The sequence below is a fragment of the Perissodus microlepis genome, chromosome 22 (genome assembly GCF_051167445.1).
Source record: "Perissodus microlepis isolate ML-2025 ecotype Zambia chromosome 22, ASM5116744v1, whole genome shotgun sequence".
Taxonomy (NCBI): Eukaryota; Metazoa; Chordata; class Actinopteri; order Cichliformes; family Cichlidae; genus Perissodus; species Perissodus microlepis.
In genome coordinates, this window is record NC_140481.1 from 10314929 (window position 1) to 10336768 (window position 21840).

Sequence of the window (21840 nt, forward strand, 5' to 3'; positions counted from 1 at the left end):
GGCGGGACTGTGCGGCGACGCGCTGTCCGGATGAGACAGGTCTGCGATAGGAGCCTCCTCCCTGGTCTGCTGCTGGCGAGTTTTACCATACCGGAAGAGAAGTTCCTCTCCTGTCTCTTTCAGATAAGGACCATTCGCCCATGTGTGGCTGGACTGTGGGATTATGGGACTGTGGGAGGGTAATTTTAGCATATGGAAAACATGTTTTAGCCTTGTTTTAATAGTGTATAGTTATTTCTGCCGGCAGGGTTTTTAGCGGGTTGCAACACTATTTTTATTGTATACGGGGAATTTTATCTTGTATTTGTGACTCTAGCTGTGTGGGGTTTTTTTTTTTTTTTTTTTTGTTTTTTTTTGTTTTTTTATGGAAATAAATGGTGTTTGAAGCCAGCTTAGTTTCTGTGCCCTGAGCGCTGACCCGCTCGCTCCCCTTTTCGCTTGTATGTATACAGACGTGGTGGTGAAGATTTAGGTCCACCAGTCTTGGCGGCTACAAATGCTATGATAACCCCCGCATCCCCTCCGCTCACAGTAGTTTTGTGCCTACCATCGCATCAAACGGCAGGTGGCAGCAGAGAGCCTCTTAGATAACGCACAACCTGCTTTTTGCGAATTGAGAGTAGAGATGTGTTTGAAGGTTGTGTAACAGCTGAGTGCTACACCTGCATCCACGCAGTGAACTGCAGCAAGTGAGGTTTACACGATTTCCACATTGAAGTGCTTTAAATCCGGTAATCTGTGAAATCACTGCGCCTCAGTGGTGGCCCGTGATTCTTACACTGAGTTTTGTTTTTCTTGAGGGTTTTTTTTTTTTTTTTTTTTTTTTTTTTTTTTTACATATGAGATGTGGTAGCGATGCTATGGCCCTTCCCCTATAAGTAACGGATACGTAACACCACACGCGCTCCCCGCTGCCATAATGTGCATATTTTGCACAGAGTGGAAAACAACAATGGCGTTTTGTTGGGTGCGTGATTTTACTCCCTGTGCAATATTTACAACGGAAGACTAATTGTGGATTTTTTACATTTAATTTGATGCACCTGTTACTTGGTTTGAGACTGAAAAACTTTGTCCGCGCGTCTCATCTTGGAGCATTTTAATCGATCTCTGTGAAGCCTCGCTGCCCGTGAGGTGAGAGTGTGTTTGCAGAGAGAGGATAACCTTCTTGAGCTCGTTTCAGTAATTGTTAAACAACTTCACGCGGACTGACCACGGCAGCACATGGAAATTTATCTTTGTCTCCATACCACCGCAAACACCGCCTCAGTATCTGGTCGGTATTTACAACCATCTTCCGCCTCCATCTCCCCGGCTCATCCACTCCATTGGAGCCAATTTGACCTACATTTGAAATGAATTTCGATCAGATCCTCTCTGCCATTGGAGGCTTTGGCAGATACCAGAAAATTCTCTACATATGGATATGTCTACCTCAGATCCTCCTCGCCTTCCACATGCTGGTGAGCATCTTCACCGGAGCCACGCCGCCTCATCAGTGCCGCGAGGGCTCGAGTCCAGCAGCGGGGAATCAGTCCCTGTATTCAGCCACCCTGAACTTCAGCCTCTCCAACTCCTCCTGCTTCTCCCAGGATGTCGTGCTGCTGGGCAACGGCACTCAGCGCGTGCCGTGCAGTGACGGATGGGTCTACAGCAGGGAGACTTTTGAGAGCACCATCGTCACCGAGGTACAGAAACATGACCATGTGGTCTGTTCGGTTTGGGCTGAAGATCAACTTTAGTCATTAATCAGTTCACTTTCATGCTGGGAAAAGAGGCGGAAATCAAAAAAAGAGACAAAAAGGTGTCAAATATTAGACGGTAGGCTATCATTTGATACTTTTTATTGCTTATATTACCTATTAAATACTTATAAGTATCAGAGTAAGGATTTTAATCTCACTAATATATAAAAAGACATATCCAAAGATCATTTGCTGCCAGTGTGGTTTTTAAGCTATGATGTGGTATACTTTATCCCAAAGTTGGGACTTTTTTGTGTTACGGCAGCCAAAACTACCAGTGTTTAAAACATTTACTAGACCAACACCTAGTGCAGCGTTTATGTCTAAATTAACCATATTGATATTTACCAAAATCATCTTTTGTTTCTGCAAAGCCTAATCCAAGCGTGCTTAATTTCTTTTATTTAAATTATATTTTTTAATGCTAAAATATAATCGTTGTTGTTAGCCGTTTATTCCCAAATTTACTGTTTTATAAGCAGAAAAAAAGGGAAGCACTTAAAAAATTATATTAAGATGTCAAATTACGGTTATTTACTTGCAATGCTGGCCTATAATATGTGAAACACATGTAAAATCTGTCCCGCGTGAATGATATTAATTCGTTAAGTGCCAGAAAGAACATTTCTGTCACAGGGTAGAAACCGCAATTTTTGGCAAAGGGACTTTTATCGATCTTTTATTTATCCAGTTAAAAAGTCTCATTGACTTATGACTTATGTGACCAAGTGGGTAGCAGAAATTGCAACAAATATCTAGAAGGAAATTTTAATTTTTTATTTTTTTTTAATTTCCTAGGAAGATATTTTAATGGCCATAAAGGACTACACTGGTTATAATGTCGCAGTCATGAAGATATGAAGAGGTTACATTTTTTTTTTATGTAACCCTTTGTAAATTCTGTTCACTGAAGTCTATTTACCGATATAAATAAAGATATTACACATAGAAAACGCATAGAAACACTGGAAATCACTTTTTGGCAAAACATGAATTTAGTGTTTTATGTACCTATATAACAATATAGTTTTCTTTATTTAGCCTGTTTTTGATAAATATGTAAAATATTTGTGGTGTTCTTATGACATGTGGTCATATGACAATGCTTCTTGGCAATAAATCATAGCTTATTTGTTTTCCCTTTAACGGCGTGACAATTGTCAGGAAAATGCATTTGTGGGTTGAGCAGCAGAGTTGAGTACGTGGGTTGTGCCGTGAAAAACTTGACGAATCTTAATCGCTGTTGCTACATTTTCTGTGACCAGCACAACAACATTGTCTGACATGCGACAAATACTGATTAAGACTGGGATGCCATGCCAAAGCAGTGTGGACAAACTAGTGAGGAGGTGCCTGTTGTGGCTGTGTACGGCTTTTCTACATGCTGCAGAGGCCCCTGTTTGATAAATGAATCAGTTGTTAATCTGCCAATATCTCTTGTTTCTTCAGACTTCAATCATATAACCCAATAAACAACACCAAACAAGAGTCACAATTTAAGAGAAGATTGGCAAGTTTTTCATTGGTGCAATCCACATACTCAGCTCTGCTGCTCAACCCACAAATGCATTTTTCTTACAAACGTGGCACCATTTGGCACCCAAATAAACTGGCTGTCCAAAGAAATAATCAACCAACCATAAATGTTCTTATTTTTTTGTGCTAAATGCATGTAATAAAACAATATATAACACCGGTGTACCACAAGGCTGTGTGATGAGCCCCTTCCTCTACTCCCTCTTCACCCACGACTGCAGACCTGCTGATGGTTCCAACACCATCATTAAGTTTGCAGATGACACCACGGTGATTGGCCTCATCAGTGACAACGATGAGGCCGCCTACAGGGAGGAGGTGGATCGTCTGGCTGAGTGGTGCGACACAAACAACCTGCTGCTTAACACAGAGACGACCAAGGAGCTCATCGTGGACTACAGGAGGAATGCTGACCCACATCCACCCATCCACATTAAGGGGACGGCTGTGGAGCGTGTGAGCAGCTTCAAGTTCCTGGGAGTCCACATCTCCGAGGATCTCATCTGGACGACCAACTGCTCCAAGCTGGTCAAGAAGGCTCACCAGCGCCTCTTCTTCTTAAGGACTCTGAGGAAGAACCACCTGTCCTCAGACATCCTGGTGAACTTCTATCGCTGCACCATCGAGAGCATCCTGACCAACTGTATAACAGTCTGGCACGGGAACTGCTCTGCCTCGGATCGGAAGGCGTTGCAGAGGGTCGTGAAAACTGCCCAACGCATCGCCGGAGCACCACTTCCTGCCATAAAAGACATCTACAGGAAGCGGTGTCTGAAAAGGGCTGGGAAAATCATCAGAGACCCCAGTCACCCATCACATGGACTCTTCACCCTCCTGCCCTCTGGGAGGCGCTACAGGAGCCTCCAGACTAAGACCACCAGGTACCGGAACAGCTTCTTCCCCACAGCTGTCAGACTCCTGAACTCTGCCTCCTGACATCTGACCCACGTTAACACATGGACTGAACATACACACACACACACCCCCACAATGGACAACTGTACCCTCAAACACACAATAATAACATGGACTGAACCACCACTCACAACCACTAGCACTTTATACAGATACTGTAGAAATTATCCACATATCTAATTTATCTTAACTGCACTACTGTATAGCTCTGTAAATAATCATTCTGTACATACGATAATTTTTAACCCTACAACTGTTTACAACTTGCATAGTTCCCATTTCTGTATAACTGTATATCTCAGACTTCTGTAAAGTTATTTATTTCATATTCTGTCTAGTTTTTCATATTTATATCCTGTTCATATCCTGTACATAGCCTGTACTCACTACAGCCTGTACTCACTACAGCCTGTATATACCTATAGTTATAGAATATTCACAACATACTTCATACCGTGTACATTATAACATACCATAATAGACCCATTTCTGTAATATACTTACATATCTATATTATTGCTAATATATATTGTAATATATCTATATCACTAAAGCACTTCTGGATGGATGCAAACTGCATTTCGTTGCGCTGTACCTGTGCATGTGCAATGACAATAAAGTTGAATTCTATTCTATTCTAATATGGCAAGGCAAATATCTCAATCTATGGAAAAGAAAGGAGCTAAATAAGGAAAAACATGAATAAAATAAAAGTCAAATATGTAAAAATCTGAGAAATTTAATTAGAGTTATTTCATGAAAGACTGATGTGATGATAAAGGGTAATGAACCCAGCACAGCAAACATCCACATTAACTTTCCAAAGGGCCTTGGAGCCAAAATAAGCAACTGGCCCCACTCACACCCTGCTGCACGGCTGCTGTTGTAATCATGCACGAATTAATCAACAACAGTTTGTATTATATTACATAAGAGTCTTCTTGGCATAAAGGTTCTTGTGTCCTTGATATTGTGCTGTAGTGCCACATATTTTCCTTGACTAACAGTCACTGTCACAACTATAAAGGGATTCAGAAATGATTGCCATCATTTTGTACTGCTACCATATCCTGGACAGTTTCGCCACTTTTGCGGATGTTCTTCTTGGACTTTGGAAGGTTCAGTTTGTGTGCAAGGACTATTTTATGTTATGCGTTTAATGAGCCAGAACAGAAACAAATGACAGTGTAATTTGAAAATCATCAGTGTCTGGTCATTTACAGCTGGTCAGCTGCCATGTTTGGCAAGTATAGACTGATTTAATCATATTTCCTTAGAGGTTGCAGTCAATCTGACCCTGATGCAGCCCTAACCCTTTCCTAAGGTCCATTTGCACTTGGAACTTTATGACAGTGCTTTGTTTTGTCCAATGCCAGTTTGATACCATACTCTATAATCAATATCAGCAAAGAGCAGCCCAAACACACAAGCAAATTTACTTTGACAATACTCTACATAGACATAGGTACTGGGCCAGATACAGCTGCAGGATCTGCATAAACATGGAAACTCATCCTGTGAAGCTCCCAGTGCACAGCTTTTGTGCTGATGTTAATGTCAGCAGCAGTCTGGAGCCCTGTAGTTACTGAGTCAGCAGAGCGTTGGCAACTTTTCCACAATATGCGCCTCAGCACTTGAAAGGCCTGCTCTGTAAGATTATATGGTCTGCCACTTTGTGGATGAGTTGCTGTGGTTTGGTTCCTAAAAGCTTCCACGTTACAATAATACCACTTTCATGTTATTGTGTAGTATCAAAGGAGGAAGAAATTTCAGGAACTGACTTGTTTCACTGATATCATCCTACTATAGTACTACACTTAAATTTATTGAGTTCTTTTACAAAAGTGAGGTGCTTAAGATTACGTGATGTAGCCCGACACTTTGCCCACAGAGTGTATGTCACTTGCATGGCCATTCACCAATACATAAGAAATAAACAAATGCACAAGGACTAACTTCTTTTTCCATCTACCAGTGGGACCTGGTGTGCAGCAAAGCTGTGTTCAACAACATTGGATCATCTATCTACATGTTTGGCCTGCTGGTGGGATCGGTGGTGTTTGGAGCCATGGCTGACAGGTAGGCTTTTCTCACTCGGCGCACAGATAGAACAAAGTGTCAGATCCTCAGCATCAAAGCACGACTGTAGGGGTGGCCACTGCTGTAGGCCTTTGCATGTGCTAACTGTATGTAAGGGGAGCAGTTAATTTATTTGATTAATCAGCTACAGATACACACGATAAAACTGTTCAGACTTAACTGTGTGACACTAAAAATCACCCATACTTGTAACATTGTTGTTCATTCTCTGTTTTTTCTTTAAACTAGAAACAATAGAAGGGTAGTATCATCAATATCTTGGAAAAGTCTTTGAACTGACACAGTAGATCTATTGCAGAAAGACAAATGGGAAGTGGGAGTGGGTCATGAGACCTGTGCTTCCCTTTTATTGACGGAGCTGAAAGGGTTAAGAAGCTGAAGAGTGAAGGCTGCAGTGGGTGGTAGTGAGCAGGTGGCAATATGTGGTCTTCCTGGTAAGTTAGGGCTAAAGTGAACAAAAGGAAGCGTTTGCACCTGAAAAGAAAAACAGCCCAGGGAACAAACTGTTCCAGCTTTGTTACTAATTTTCAAACCTCAGATTTTCTCTGGTGAACATAAAGTTATAAGCACTTGGTTTCTGATAACTGCACCTCCTACACTAAGAACTAGATAAAGACTTAGTATTTTTTTCTTTTATGTGTTTCGAGCTTAGTGTGATATCTTTACTTCTGTTTCGTTGGGTCTACTGGTGCAAATCTTTAATAATGAGGGAGGGCTAACTCACATTCCTGTGTCCTCTCTCTGTCTACAAGGTATGGCCGACGCGTCGTCCTGCTGCTGTCCCTCGCTCTCCAGACTGTGTTCGGTGTCGCTGTGGCTTTCGCACCCAACTTCCCGGTCTATGTGATTCTTCGCTTTGTAGTTGGCACAACAATATCTGGTGTCATCATCAATGCTTTTGTACTTGGTACTAAACAAACACACACACATACTCAAACCCTGCATGAGTATGATGATTTGAGGCTGCTGTAGTGGAGCGTCAGCACAGAATACCCGACAGGCACTTACCTTCCTACTGTAATCATTGTAGTGTATGTATGCATATGTGTTGGGTGGGCCAATCGGAATGAAGCTGTGCACGAACACCGTCATGCATGTAGCAATTATTAACATCTATATGTTTTTAAAAATATTTTAAATAAATCCAAATTCTTTTGATTTTCATATAGATCATGTCTCATGAGTCATGTTCAACGTACGTTGCCCATTCGAAACGTAATGGTCACCAAGACAACCATAAATAAAGGATGAAAAATTTGAGAAAGCGCTGCTAGTAATTATAAAAAAGTGATGTTTTCATAAAACACAGTGGCTGATATATAATCTCAGGTTCATTTAAATGGTGAAAAAAGATAATTCATTAATATTTTTTTAAATTGTCAATTATTTAACAATAATGCCTTGTATGACAGGACTGACATTTTTGTTGATGCAGGATAGTGCGTTTATGTTTTTTAAATGTTGGTTAAGCGTTCCTATTTTAATTTCCTTATTATGACTTTAATTTTAAAGCAATATCAGATCAATAAGATGCATCTCAGACATATAAGGACCTCATTTATTCATATAGAACTTTTATACTAAAAAACAACTTACATTTCAATATTAAATATTTAATTTGGTAATTAATTTATAAATGAATTAAACTATTAATGTTATTATTATTTTTCAAAACTTTTCACACTTTTCTGATGACTTCAGGGTTTGTCATTTTCAGAAGAGTTTTTAATAAAGAAAACATAATGACATACGCCTCAACAAAATCATCCTCCTAGTCAGTGTTAAGACTTTTTAAGTTACTATTAAGTTTTATTAATCGTCACAGATCCAGCACAGGTGTGTTTCTGGTTGAGTGTCCCAAAAGTGTGTGTATAAAAAAACACGTTGGTACCTGTTGCAATGTGATTACATTTACTTTAAATGCAGATTAACAGTTACAACACTATTTCAAACCTACATTTTATATCCTGGCTGATAAACTTCAATTGTATTTACTCAGAGTGGAAACATGGAAACAGCTAACGAGGCTCTAATTAGATACACTGAGAGACACCACTAATACAAATTTATGGTTGGTGTCTGTGTGGAGTCTGAGGGATTGTAGGATTTGAGTCTGTGAAGATATATTTGTACACAATTCTCTAAAACAGCCAACAGCACATAAACCGACATTGGTGGCCCTGCAGATATGTTCACTGCTGACTGGTTGAAAGTATATATTTAAAAAAAACATGCGTGGGAAGCACAGATAGTATTTGCAGTGGTTAGTATTTATTCTTTCACTTGGTTTCACTTCACTACAAAGAAGTTCTTATTGTCTTCCGACCAGAGCCAATATCAGCACAAACATGAAACATGAACAGGTCACAGCTCTGCATGTTTTTGACACAGCTATAGCATGCTGATCAGTGGTTCCTGCAGGCTGCTGGTTCTCGCTGGATGAAATCAGTTACAAAGAGGATGCTGCACCATAAACCTGCTTCTGATTTGAGATTACTGTGGTTCCCAGTCGTTTGCATGCAACACGTCAACTTATTTCCAAACAGTCTGTGACTGCCAGCTGAGTGAATGGTAAATGGATTGGCTCTTTTATAGTTATAGTTAAAGTTTTCTACTCTACAAGCACTTTTTTTTTTTGCATCTGCATCTAACATTCACACTCACACTCTGATAAATGCACTGGGAGCACATCAGGGTTCAGTACCATGCCCATTGCCCAAGGACTGGAACAAGAACACTAAACAACAAGCCTACCGATTTGTAGAAGACCTGCTCTGCCTCCTGAGCCACAGTCACCCCATGGCCAGGGTGGCAGCAAGCCTTGGCAAAGCCAGAACCAGAAATGGAGAACGCTGACTGCAACAACCTGCCACTGACCAAAGCAACCTCAAGGAGGTTTTTGCCAACCCGCGGGGTGATACACATTTTTTCCTTGTGACCAGCGGTTGCCAGGTTTTCACTGAATGGGTCTAGGCTTGTGTGACTGGGGGTTTAGGAGTCTATTTCACAACAACTGCCAGCAACCTGCAGAAACCACTCAAAAACTAGTCAAAGAATACTAATTTTTCCCTCAAGATTGGTTGTTGCCAGATGGTTACAGAGCAGCCTGTGTGACTATGGCCATTTAAATTATCTCCCCCTTTTGTGAGTGTGGACGCTTCCTCTCTTTGCTCTTTAAATACTTTGCTTCTTTTATTGATTTTTATTGATTTTTATGCTGATTTTTTCCCTTTTTTCCGTATGAGCTTACCTGCGATAGCTTCTGGACACTTATAGATCATTCGGACTAAAGTGTTCTTAACAGAAACAGCAACATTTTTATAGTTACCTTATCTTCAGCGCACCATGTGTTTGTGGCCTACACACAGCTGAAGCCTGATTACAGCGTCTGGGCACTGAACAGCCTCAATAGCCTGGAAAGGTGTTAACCGCTAGGCTAACTAGCAACAAGATGCCTTCCCTCTCCACAGATGACTACCACAGCCTCCTGCAGAAGATTACAGTACTGGAGACAAAAATTCATCTCTTAGAAGTAAACGTGGAGGTAAATGGACTGTGTGGAAATTAAACAACCTTGCCTTTGATTCAAAACAATGGCGATGAGCAAGCTAGTACACAGCTAAGGAGCACAGATAACATGACCAAGAAAGTAGACTCTGTGCATTATAATAAATCCTCAAGCGAAAATCCCCCCTTGGACTGTCTTGGTGCAAAACCAAGACATAAATCATGTCTCCTGGAAGGGGGAGGACGTATCACAGGCAGGGCGCAGCGAGCTGAAATCTCTGAAACCAACTGGCCTTCACTTCCTACAAGACAGGGAAGCTCTTCTACCCCTGTATACGGGAGGAAACAGGACTGGACAACCGCGAATAGGAAGGTTAACAACAAACCTCCAAAACAACTGAATGTGAAACTGCAGAACAGATTTGCTCCACTATCAAAGGACCCTGGATCTATATCGGACAACCATCCATCTAAAAGTAGCGAAGTAAGGTCTGAAAATCTGTTGAAAAGTAAAAGGCCACAGAGAAAGCTAAAGGCTAGGCCTGAAACTCTGATTGTGGGTGACTCTGCCGTAAAGGATGTACAAAGGATGTGTGGTAAGAACACTAAAGTCCTCTGCTTTCCTAAGGATATGGTCAACAACCTGAAGGAGAGAATTCTTCAAATTGCAGATGAATATCCAACTGTGACAAACATTGTTCTGCATACAGGGTCAAACAATGTGTCCAGACAACAGTCGGAGGTTCTGAAACGGGACTTTACTGGATTATTAAATACTGTAAACTCTCTGAATGCAGCTGTATTCATCAGTGGACCTGTACCGCCCGTCAGAGGAGGAGACGAGAGATTCAGCAGGTTGTTTGCACTGAATAATGGCTTATATCAGCATGTACTGATCACTCAGTGCATTTTATCAACAATTTTAATATTTTGGGATGCAGATGCCTTCCCAACCCGGAAGAGCTTCGCCCGGAAGAGCTTCAGAAAGGAGAGACATCAGAGGCAAGAAGAGGGGTCCCTATTTGCCTCCAACTCTCTCAACAACACCAATGACCAGGACCAGGGACCACGATCTTCCCCAGTCCCCCAAACCCCTGACAGGCCATCACCCTCTCCCCCCCTCCCTTTCTCCCTCCTCCCCACACCTGAAATTCACTGAGGAGATGATGGAGCGGGTCAGTGCTGGGCTCAGATCTACCCCCCGGCCCAATCCCTTTTTGTCCCCCATAAACCCCCCACCAGAGCAGCCAAAGGTTCGCCATCGAGCCCCGCCCTCAACAGAGCAATCGAAGTTACATTGCCCAGCCTCGCCCCCCTTAGTTCCTCCTTACCACCTTCATGCTCTGTCTCCGCAGTCTGATGTGTGATGTGTGGAGGGTCCGGGCTGCGAGGATTATGGCAGTGGTGACTTTTCCCAGGAGAAGCTGGGACCCTGTTTACTAGAAGGTTTTAAAATTTCTGTACTTTTAGGTGACAGAAGGAGACATGTGGCCTGGTCACAACACAGAGAGCTGCACTCTAAAAGATCTTTAAATATAGTAAACATACCTTGTGTGCCACAGACTGCTCCCAAACACGAGGGGGCAAATAATACCTCTAAAACACTTAAGTTGGCGTTATTAAACGTTAGATCTTTAGCTGGGAAAACATTTTTAATTAATGATTTAATCACTGAGCGCAGCCTTTTTTATGTTTTTAACTGAAACTTGGTTGGACCAAAGTAACAGTGGAGCTGTTCTCATCGAGTTGACCCCTCCTAACTACAGTTTTATCAGTGAGGCCAGGGTGAGCAGGAGAGGAGGAGGGGTTGCTGTCTTATTTAATGACAGCAACCCCTCATTAAATAAGACAGCAAGTCTTATTTAATGAATCATTTCAATGTAAGCAGCATCTCCTGGAAGTTTTCAGTCTTTTGAATATGTGGCTTTACAGCTGAAGGCCCCATCCAAAGTTGTGTTTCTTAATGTTTACAGGCCTCCCAAATACTGCACAGACTTTTTTTAATGATCTCTGTGAACTGCTGTCTGTGATCTGTGTTGATTTCGACTGTGTAATTATTGTTGGGGATTTTAACATCCATGTGGACAACCCTCAGGACAAAGGGACTAAAGACCTGAGTAACACTCTGGGCAACTTTGGGCAATTTCAGCACACACAAATATATCAACAGCAGTGATCACAAAACGGTGTATAACTGAATACAGTAGTGAGATCTTTAACCAGGTCTTCCCATTAACACCTGGCCTGTCCAGAGGTTCAGTCAATGAGCTCTTCAATATCTTCAATGCTAAAATGTTAAATGTAATGGACACTATGGCTCCCATTAAGGTGAAGGTTATCTTTGGAAGGAAAAATATCCCTGGAGAAACTCCACACTGGTGAAAAATGAAAAAAGAGAGTGTAGGAAAGCTGAGCGCAGATGGAGAAAAACAAACCTCCAGGTTCATTATGACATCTATAAAGAGAAACTTCACAATTATAATTTACAACTGAGGAGTGCAAGGAGGTCCTACTTCTCTGACATCATCACCAAAAACAGTCATAACGCTCGGGTCTTATTTTCTACAGTTGACAGACTAACAAACCCTCCTGTGTCAGTGGCAGCTGAACTTCATTCGACCATGGCCTGCAATGACTTCGCCAAATTCTTCACAGAAAAAATCCAAAAGATTAGACAAGCAATTGGTACATCAACAGCAGATTCAGGATATGTACTGTGTCCACCGAAAAACTGTTTAAACACCATCAAACAGTTTCACCCTATTAACAGCAAAGACCTGGAGGACATCTTAGGTCAACTGAACAACTCCTCTTGCTGTTTAGATGTCCTGCCAACAAGTTTTTTCAAAAAGGTCTCAAAGACTTTGGAGTCAGACCTGTTACAGATCGTCAACCTGTCTTTAATGTCAGGTGTGTTTCCAGAACCACTAAAAACTGCTGTAATTAAACCCATACTGAAAAAGGACAATCTTGACAAGACACAAATGAACAACTACAGGCCGATCTCAAATCTCCCATTTTTAAGTAAGATCATTGAAAAAGCAGTTTCTCAACAGCTCAATTACTTCTTAACACAGAATAACTGCTATGATGCCTTCCAGTCAGGTTTTAGACAGAACCACAGCACTGAAACCGCTCTGACCAAAGTGTTTAATGACATATGTCTGAATACAGACAGGGGAAAAATGTCCGTCTTAGTTTTGCTGGATCTCAGTGCAGCATTTGATACAGTTGACCACAACATATTACTCAAACGACTGGAGAACTGGGCAGGTCTTTCAGGAACTGTACTAAACTGGTTCAAAACATACTTAGAAAACAGGAAATACTTTGTATCAATAGGTAACTTCCCATCTGAGCAGACAAGTATCACATGTGGAGTTCCCCAAGGTTCCATCTTGGGACCCCTTCTGTTTAACATTTACATGCTCCCACTGGCACAGATTATAAAGAACAACAAAATAAACTATCACAGCTATGCAGATGACACACAAATATATATCACAATGACACCAGGAGACCGAGGCCCCGTACAGGCTCTTGGTAAATGCATTGAGGAAATTAATGACTGGTTGTGCCACAATTTTCTCCAGCTAAACAAAAACAAAACTGAAGTAATAGTCTTTGGTGCCAAAGAAAAACGATTACAGGTCACCAGAGAACTTCAATCTATACACCTAAAAACCACAAACCAGGCGAGAAATTTGGGTGTAGTGATGGATGCAGACCTAAACTTAGAAAAACACATTAAGACAATAACAAAATCAGCTTACTATCACCTGAAGAATATTTCAAGGATAAAAGATCTGATGTCTCAACAGGACCTGGAAAAACTAGTCCATGCATTCATCTTTAGTAGGCTTACTGTAACAGCATCTTTACAGGTCTACCTAAAACATCAGTCAGACAACTGCAGCTCATTCAGAACTCTGCTGCTCGAGTCCTCACTAAGACCAAAAAAGTGGACCACATCAGTCCAGCTCTGAGGTCTTTACACTGGCTGCCTGTCCGTCAGAGGATAGACTTTAAAGTTCTGATGCTGGTCTATAAAGCTCTGAATGGTTTAGGACCAAAATACATCAGTGACCTCCTCACCCAGTATGAACCTTCCAGATCCCTCAGGTCATCTGGATCCGGTTTTTTATCAGTTCCCAGAGTCAGAACCAGACACGGAGAAGCTGCATTCAGCTTTTATGCTCCATATATCTGGAACAAACTCCCAGAAAGCCTCAGATCAGCTGAAACACTCAGTTTATTTAAATCCAGGTTGAAGACTCACCTATTCTCAGCTGCATTTGAATAAAGCACCAAATCCACACCTTTAAGCTTAAATTTCAAAACTTACATTTTAACTACTGATTTTATCTACTGTTCTGATTTTATCTACTGTTTTTTTAATCAATTTTAAATCATGCTTTTTATTTGTTTTTTAATGTCTCTGTAAAGCACTTTGAATCACCTTGTTGTTGAATTGTGCTATATAAATAAACTTGCCTTGCCTTACTCACTTAAACCCTGTTACACATCCAAAAAAGCACACAGGTTATATCAGGTGATTAACGGTCACAAGATTCGTGGTCACATGACTCAAAACCTCATAGACTACTAATGCACCACCATGCCAGACATTTAAGAGCTCTGTCTAGCACTTTCCTTATTTTCACCTAAGTTCTCATACAGTTATTTTTTTGTGCTGAGTAAGCAAACACGACAGAACTTTTAGATGTAAGTTCAGGCTTTAGACAGCTAGGCTCTCCTCATCTTTATGCTAACAAGAAAGGAACACATTTGTGCAGACCTTTCATTATCTTCAGATATGCAAATAAACTGGTTGAAAGCTGGCCGAATGGGGAAGCTACCCACAATTCCTCTCCTCTCGCTTTGTTCTACAGGTACTGAGTGGACATGCACCAAGAGACGCATGCTGGCTGGTATCATCACCGACTATGCCTATGGCCTGGGTTATATGCTGCTAGCAGGAGTAGCATATCTTATACGAGACTGGAGAAAGCTGCAACTAGCAATATCAGCCCCGGGCTTCCTGCTTAGCTTCTATATATGGTGAGAAATTCAACTGACATCTGAATATAAAATCTGCCCTGCTCAGACATGAAAATACACCTGCATTTCTATGAGTGTCTTGCATGTTATCATTCCTCATTTTCTCCTTTTCTCTACCTCTCTGTTTGACCTCTCAATGCCAACAAGGGTGCTTCCCCATTCGGCCAGATGGTTGTTGGCCAACAACAGGAGAGAGGAGGCCATCGCGCTCCTTCGCAAGGCAGCGCTGGTTAATGGTCGTGTCTTACCTCCCACCGTACAGGTGTGTGTGTGTCTCAGGTTCAGGATCACCTGGTTCAAAAACAGTGTTTGTGACAGTGCTAGGCTTTATTTATATAGTCACGTTTCTGCTGTTTACTCTGTAAACTCTCACAAAAACCTCGTACTCCTCCAGCAGCGATCGCACACAAACCTAACTGCATTTCAGATCACACACCAGTAGTGTGAGCATTCATTACACGCTACATTAAACCAAGGGAAAACAGTGAACAGGGCATGTTGTCCTGGAAGCAAATGTTTGCTCCTTTGATCGTCATGTAGCCGCGTGCGATTCTGTAACAAAATTAAAAGAAAATAATCACAGAGAAATCTCCTCCCCTTACAGTTGCCTTTATATCAGCAGCGTAATTACTGAAACATCTGCATACAGTAAACATGATGACCTCGGAAAAGCCGCAGAGATTTCGTCGTCTTCATCATTTCCATGTGAAAAAGAAAACAAAAAGCCATATTAAATGTTTTGTTTTGTCTCGTAGGACTCATGCTGCAGTTCTCTCATGAAACGGGTCCCTTTGGCATTTTCTATCTTGCAAGATATTCATAAGAATTAAATATGAATCAAGTGAAAGCTGAGCTTCCTGAGGAAAATGAGACAATCACGAAATGAGGAGTACAAATAAATACATATATTTCTAAGCTGGTTTTCAAAGCTGAATCCTCTGATTTGATGATGGCCACATGAAAGCTGAAGGACTCGAGGTTTCGTGCTGAGAACACTGTTTTCTTGATTTGTTTTAATGCAGCGTGTAATGCATGGTCAGGATAGCAGGAATTTTCTCGGGCTGTGTGCTGAACACGTGCAGGTTTGTGGCACAGATGAAACTTCAATAACTGGTTGTCATGACTCACAGCTGGTGATACACTATTGCAGTCTAGTGACGACCTTCCAGACTAATCAGTCTTCCCGTTACCGTGGTTTCATGTACAGAGCTAGACGGAGAGATACGCAGTAACTATATTGTTTGATCAATATGTAAAAAGGCTTGAATTAATTCACTTTACATGTAATGAATAAAGAATATATGCAACTTTACCTTTTTGAATGAAATTACAAATAAACGTAACTTTTCCATGAATTCTATTTCAGTGCTATCAGGCCAAAATTGATCCAACAATATCCTGTATGTGGCTGTGAAAAAGGCCATCCTGCTTTACTACTGAGTATTTTATGTACTTTAAATATATTTTGATACTAAAACATGTTTTATTGTTAATCATGTACAGGTGTTAAAATTGAAATTGGCAGGTGGGGAACCCTGAGATAGATGGAGCAGTGCCACAGAGGGGGTTAACTTAAATAAGTCACATGATGATGTGCACTGGGAGCTACAGTACAGTTTCTTTGTGGACAGCCGGTGATCAGCTGACCTGTACTCCTGGTGTTGATGACTCAGAGGTTTACTGCTCCTTGTGGATTTTGCTAAATGCATTCGGCAAAGATATAAGCAGTCGTTACATGAGCCATCATGACTGCTTAAAGCCAGCGTGGCTAAAGGCACCTGTACCACAACACTGCTAAGTACTAGATCAGCCTACACATAACTGTATGGGGTTTGTAAGCTGAAGCATGCTCCACACCTTATAAAAACATCTGGTTTGAGGATTTTTAATGTAACACTTAGATTTAAATATAATATTTTTATTTAACATTTACAGTACATCAAGTAGTGTAGGGATGTTTTTAATGTACAGGTAAAATGTAAAAGCCTCTTTTGTGGTTTCTGATTCGTTTGTGGCGTCCACATCAGGTTGAGTGTGAGATATCGGTCGAGGGGAAGAGAAGTCACTCGGCTGTCGATCTGGTACGCACGCCTCAGATGAGGAAAAGATCGCTGATCCTGTTCTACGTTTGGTACGACTTCTTGTCGTTTCACTGTCATTTTCAGCAGAGACAATGTCTCTGTAGCTTTTTACCACTCCTCTCTTTCTCCCCTTTGAAATCACAGGTTTGTGAATGTGCTGGTCTATTATGGTCTCTCACTGGGCGTGTCCAGGTTGGGGACAGACCTCTACCTGACCCAGTTTGTGTTCGGGTTGGTTGAGATCCCAGCTCGTTCTCTGGTCCTCGTCGTGCTGCCCTTTAGCCGCCGACTCACTCAGAGTGGCTTTCTGGCAATCGGAGGCCTCGCCTGTCTGCTCATGCTTGCAGTGCCTGCAGGTAAGATGCAAACTTGCTAAAAATGCTTTTTCTTCCTCAAAAAGCTAATATTAAAATTTATTTCATCACTTGAATGATTTTTCTCCTTCCGTCTGCAGATCATCCCAATCTCCTGAGTGGTCTCGCCATGGTAGGGAAGTTTGGCATAGCGGCGTCGTTTGCTGTGATCTATGTCTACACTGCTGAGATATTCCCCACGGTGCTTCGGTGAGACTTTTGTCCTAATCATCAAACGGTTATTTCAGTGATGCATTCCTGAAACTGTCTCTTTTCCCTTGCTGTGCCAAAAGGCAAACAGGAATAGGCATATCCTGTATGTTTGCAAGGATGGGTGGTGTGCTGGCACCCATTATCAACATGCTGCATAACCACAGCCCGGCCACACCCCTCGCCATCTTTGGCATCTCTCCGCTTCTGGGAGCTGTCCTTGCCCTGGCCCTTCCTGAAACTGCCGACAGACCTCTTCCAGACACAGTGGAGGATGCAGAGAACTGGGATGTTAGGTAATTGTTTAAAAACCTGCTTGCTTCTGAGCAAAATACAAAAGAAAGGATGAAAGTAAAAACGCAGGTTAGCAAACTTTAACACACAGTCTTCAATTTGAACTCCAAAGCACATGAAACCTTCTCTACAATTATGAGTGTCTACTTTTTGTTATTCCTCTCTCACAGGACACCTCCAACCGAGGAAAACCCAGAGATGTGTGAAGATGATAGCCAATCAGGACGCAGCACAGAGAAGCTGGAGTTATGCAATCTGGCAAGCCACACCTAATGCACAGCCTCAGCTTTGATGCCAGAAATACTACTTTTCACAAAACCCTCTATGCAATTACACGTCAGGTGTTTGATTCTGAGCAGAGCATATTTCAAATGGAAAAAAAGCAGCACAGAAATATCTGTGTTTTACAATCTTTTAAATCCATCAGAGATTTACACCTTTTACTTGAGGTTTGAATGTGGGTAGGCAGAATAATAGCTCCTATTAGGATTTTGCATATGTGTATATATTCATCCATGCATGAGAGCACTCATACATCACTTCCCTGCCACCAGACCATCTGCACTGCCTTTTGGGTGAAAACAATCAGCGTAAAAGTGTATTATTGTAGGGTCTTTACATCAATATAAAGCTGAATTGGATTGTTCTGTAAGTATGTATGTCATTTATGTCAAATTTAAAGAGTAAACAGTCACATTTGTAAAATCTGCCATAGCAACAATGAAAACGCAGCAAAAATTAATTTAATCTTCTCCTGTATGTAAATTGGCTAACAGTTAGCTTGTCAGACATGGCTACAGCAAGCTAAAGCGACTTCCTCTCTCCTTCTGCGACACTCGTTTACTCCAGAAACTTCTTGTAGAACCACATGTATTAACTTGAAGTAATAGTTCACTGTATGACTTTCTCAGTCTACCACGTTATCGTGGAGGAATTCTGGGACATCTTCCTTACAGCATTGTTTCAGTTCATTGAGGTTTGCAGGCATTTGTTTATACACAGCTCTGTTAAGCACCTGCAACAGCATTTTAATCAAATTGAAGTCTTGACTTCGACGGGACCATTGTAGCGCCTGGATTCTTTTCATGTTCAGCCGTTCTGTTCCTGCTGTGCTGTTACGTGACCATATTTGGGTCAAACGTTAGCTGACGGACAGATAGTCACACATTTGACTTTAGATCACTTGTGTGTACAGAGGAGTTCATGGTCGACTCAGTCACTGAAAGATGCTTAGGTCACATGGCCAACAGGAAGCCTGAATCACCACCCCTCCACCACTGTGCTTCACAGCTGATATGAGCTGTAAGTGCTGATATGCTGAGTTTGGTTTTTGCCAAAAGATATTCTTCAGAAGTGTTGTGGTTTGTTCAGATGTGACTGTGCAAACCTAAGCATTGGTGCCATGTTCTTTTTAGAGAGGAGATGTTCTCCTGGTAGCTCCTCACAAGCAAGCGACTTTTTCTGTCTTTTTTTAATTGTACTGTCGTGAACTTTAACATTTAACATTCTAACTGAAGTGTGTAGACTCTGAGATGTAGCTCACGTAGCTGTTTTTTGCTGTTACTCTGAGCATTTGGTGGTCTGACTTTGGGGTGTCCATTCCTCTGAAGATTCGGTAATGTGTTAACACACACCTGAATGCACCAGACCATCAAACGCCTGCTTTTATAGAAGTGGTCACGCTTGTTGTTAGTCAGTTAAATAAACTGTGCTCTATTATCCTCTTAATTGCTTTGGAAGCATTAAATGTGTACTTGGGTCTTCACAGGCAGCATGAAGTCCAGTGAAAACGTTCTGTTTCACGTGACTGTAACGGTGCTGATTGTTGATCTGGGCATAGGCCCATTGTGTGCTGCGTGCTATAAATTAGCAAAGATCTCCAGACTGTGTTTTGCACCACTTAAAATTAGGTATTGTTTTCACTCAAGATGGGTGTGCGGTTGCTATTCAGGGCAAAATCCCTGGACGCGCTGCTCTTGTGATTGGGGGGGCCGAACGCACAACTAAACGTTGTTTAAAGACTGGAGAAGAAGACTAGCAGACTGCCAAATGCAGCGCACCTATTCTCCAAACGTTATTACTGCATTTTAAACATTTTGTTCAAAGAAACATGTTTGATATTTTTGTATGAAAGTGTTTTTGTTTTGGGCATATGTTGGTTGTAGCACAAATTTATATTGCAAGCAACTGCCTCATCTTAGTCTCAAGCCAAGAAAAATGAAACTAGTCAAGTGAGACTGCATGCACTAATGAAGCCTTTTAGTTAGACTGCTGTATTTAATAGATTTGGATGAAAAAAAGATTTGACTGTTATCAGCATGTGGAAGAATATTTGATTTCAGCATTGTTGTTGTTGTTGTTGTTGTTTTTAGATTTGTTCTCCTTTTATTATTGTCCAATACAAATGGACTGCAGCATGTATCAATGATAACAGTCTATGAGTCTTCACAAGCAATCAAGGGCTGTTATTGTTATGAATTATAGAAGAAATTCGATTCATGTATCGGATGCACTTGAATGTGCAATATGATGCCATACAGTGCTCTGAAGTATCTGTGCCCCTTCTTGATTTTATTTTTACACATTTAATGAAATGATCATTTAAAAACTGCATTTTGCGTTTACTCTGGTTACTCTGCTTAATGATCTGAAACATTGTGACAGATGAGCAAAAAGAAAAGAGGGACTCAGGAAGCGGGCAAATACTTTTACACAACACCGTATGTTGTGCTGTTACTCAGGCACAAGCATTTACATGTCCAACTGTAAAAGTGTAAATAGAAATAAAATGCAATGATTTGCAAACCTCATAAACCCACATTTGATTCACAGTAGAATATGGAAACAATATGAAACATTTAAACGGAGAAAAAAAAAGATTCTAGCTGCTTATCAGTCCTGAGTCTTTATATCTTGTTCTCTTCATGATGTGCCAATTGCTTTCTGTTGGTGGAAGGTCTGGACTGCAGGAAAAATTCCAAGAAAAAAAATGGAAAAACCCCCCAACATGTTTTACATTAAAGTGGTAAATTTATGAGAAAAATGGCAAATTTGCCAGGAATAACACAAAAAAATAACCTTTTTCTTAGATGACCTAATTTAATTATACTTTTCAATTGGACTTTGCAATAAAGAAATCCTTGTGATTTAAGTTCAGAATCACCACATTTTCAAAAGCGTCTGAGCTTCAAAGAGTCGTTGTCGTGAGCTGCCATTCAGGAGAAAACACACTGATTTGGATGAGATAACAGCCTGTGTGTGAAGTACTACAGCACAGTTGATATCTTGAGGACTTGTGGTACATCAGGACGCAATCCAACAGATTATTAAAGCATTCAATCCTCATGGTTTGAAGGCTTGAAACCATGAGAGGCGTCTTAGGCACTGTAGGCTCAATGTTCTCTCTCAGATTTGCCGCTTTAATGTCAAAAATCTTGAGTTTTTTCTCAAAGTTTTATACCCACCCTGCTTTTTTTAAAATTTTGGGCCCTCATATGTATGTATATGCCATTCAGCACTAATGGTGCCTTTTCAGATGTGTAAGCTGCCAATTGCACAGCCCCTCACACACCGTGAAAGACACAGGATTTATCCAGGAGGACATGACGCTCATGTTTTCCAAAAGGAATTTCACATTTCTGACCACAGAGCAGTTTTCCAATTTCTCCGGCATCATTTCTTTATCATGTTCCTGTATGACTTAATATTTTTGTGACCTTCCATCAATTTTTTTAAAAAACTATTTTTGTGTAGATTTAAAAAAAACAAATTCCTGTTGCAAAGAAATTAAAGAAACCAATTGTATAAATGTCGATGTGCATGATGTGAGAGTGCACGCCTTAATGCTGGCCACAGCATGTGATGTTAGATGTCAGCACAAGTGCAACTTCTTTTTATAGCAGGAATAATTTGTCTGTAAAGGACGAGTGGAAATTTGTGACTTATCTGAAATAAGGGCATTGAGCCAGTGTGCCTTGAGCAGTAAAATTTTAATGACTGAGTGAACTTGTTCTGTGTGTTTGTGTGCCACCAAGTAGA

The 21840-nt window shown here is 41.1% G+C and overlaps 1 protein-coding gene and 2 long non-coding RNA genes across 4 annotated transcripts; 2 read left to right on the top strand and 1 right to left on the bottom strand.

The window, feature by feature from the left end:
- Nucleotides 1-784: 784 nt before the first annotated feature.
- Nucleotides 785-1508, bottom strand: LOC146362592 (uncharacterized). The gene is made up of 2 exons (XR_014799137.1): nt 1435-1508; nt 785-1344 (listed from the first exon to the last, which is right to left on the bottom strand). It is a non-coding gene; the product is annotated as an uncharacterized LOC146362592 (long non-coding RNA).
- Nucleotides 1338-21802, top strand: LOC146362593 (solute carrier family 22 member 13). Of its 2 annotated transcripts, none has more exons than XR_014799135.1 (10): nt 1338-1688; nt 6172-6275; nt 7049-7203; nt 14696-14864; nt 15012-15126; nt 16892-16995; nt 17090-17301; nt 17400-17508; nt 17592-17871; nt 17973-18061. XR_014799135.1 is itself a non-coding variant. In XM_084918437.1 (10 exons), exons 1-10 carry the CDS (start codon nt 1356-1358, stop codon nt 18073-18075), a joined length of 1617 nt encoding a protein of 538 aa, XP_084774563.1. In that variant the 5' UTR covers nt 1338-1355; the 3' UTR covers nt 18076-21802. The 2 variants fall into 2 exon arrangements, 1 of the variants encoding a protein (XP_084774563.1); XM_084918437.1 differs by having other exon boundaries at nt 17592-17804; nt 17973-21802.
- LOC146362594 (uncharacterized) lies at nt 7264-14316 on the top strand. The gene is made up of 2 exons (XR_014799136.1): nt 7264-10658; nt 10745-14316. It is a non-coding gene; the product is annotated as an uncharacterized LOC146362594 (long non-coding RNA).
- Nucleotides 21803-21840: the final 38 nt, after the last annotated feature.

Bases quoted from the DNA above. Each gene is read 5' to 3' on its own strand.
- LOC146362593 (XM_084918437.1), top strand. From the start codon at position 1,356: ATGAATTTCGATCAGATCCTCTCTGCCATTGGAGGCTTTGGCAGATAC. The intron at 14,865-15,011 runs GTGAGAAATTCA...AATGCCAACAAG, and splicing joins CTGCTTAGCTTCTATATATG to GGTGCTTCCCCATTCGGCCA. The intron at 17,805-17,972 runs GTAATTGTTTAA...CCTCTCTCACAG, and splicing joins GCAGAGAACTGGGATGTTAG to GACACCTCCAACCGAGGAAA.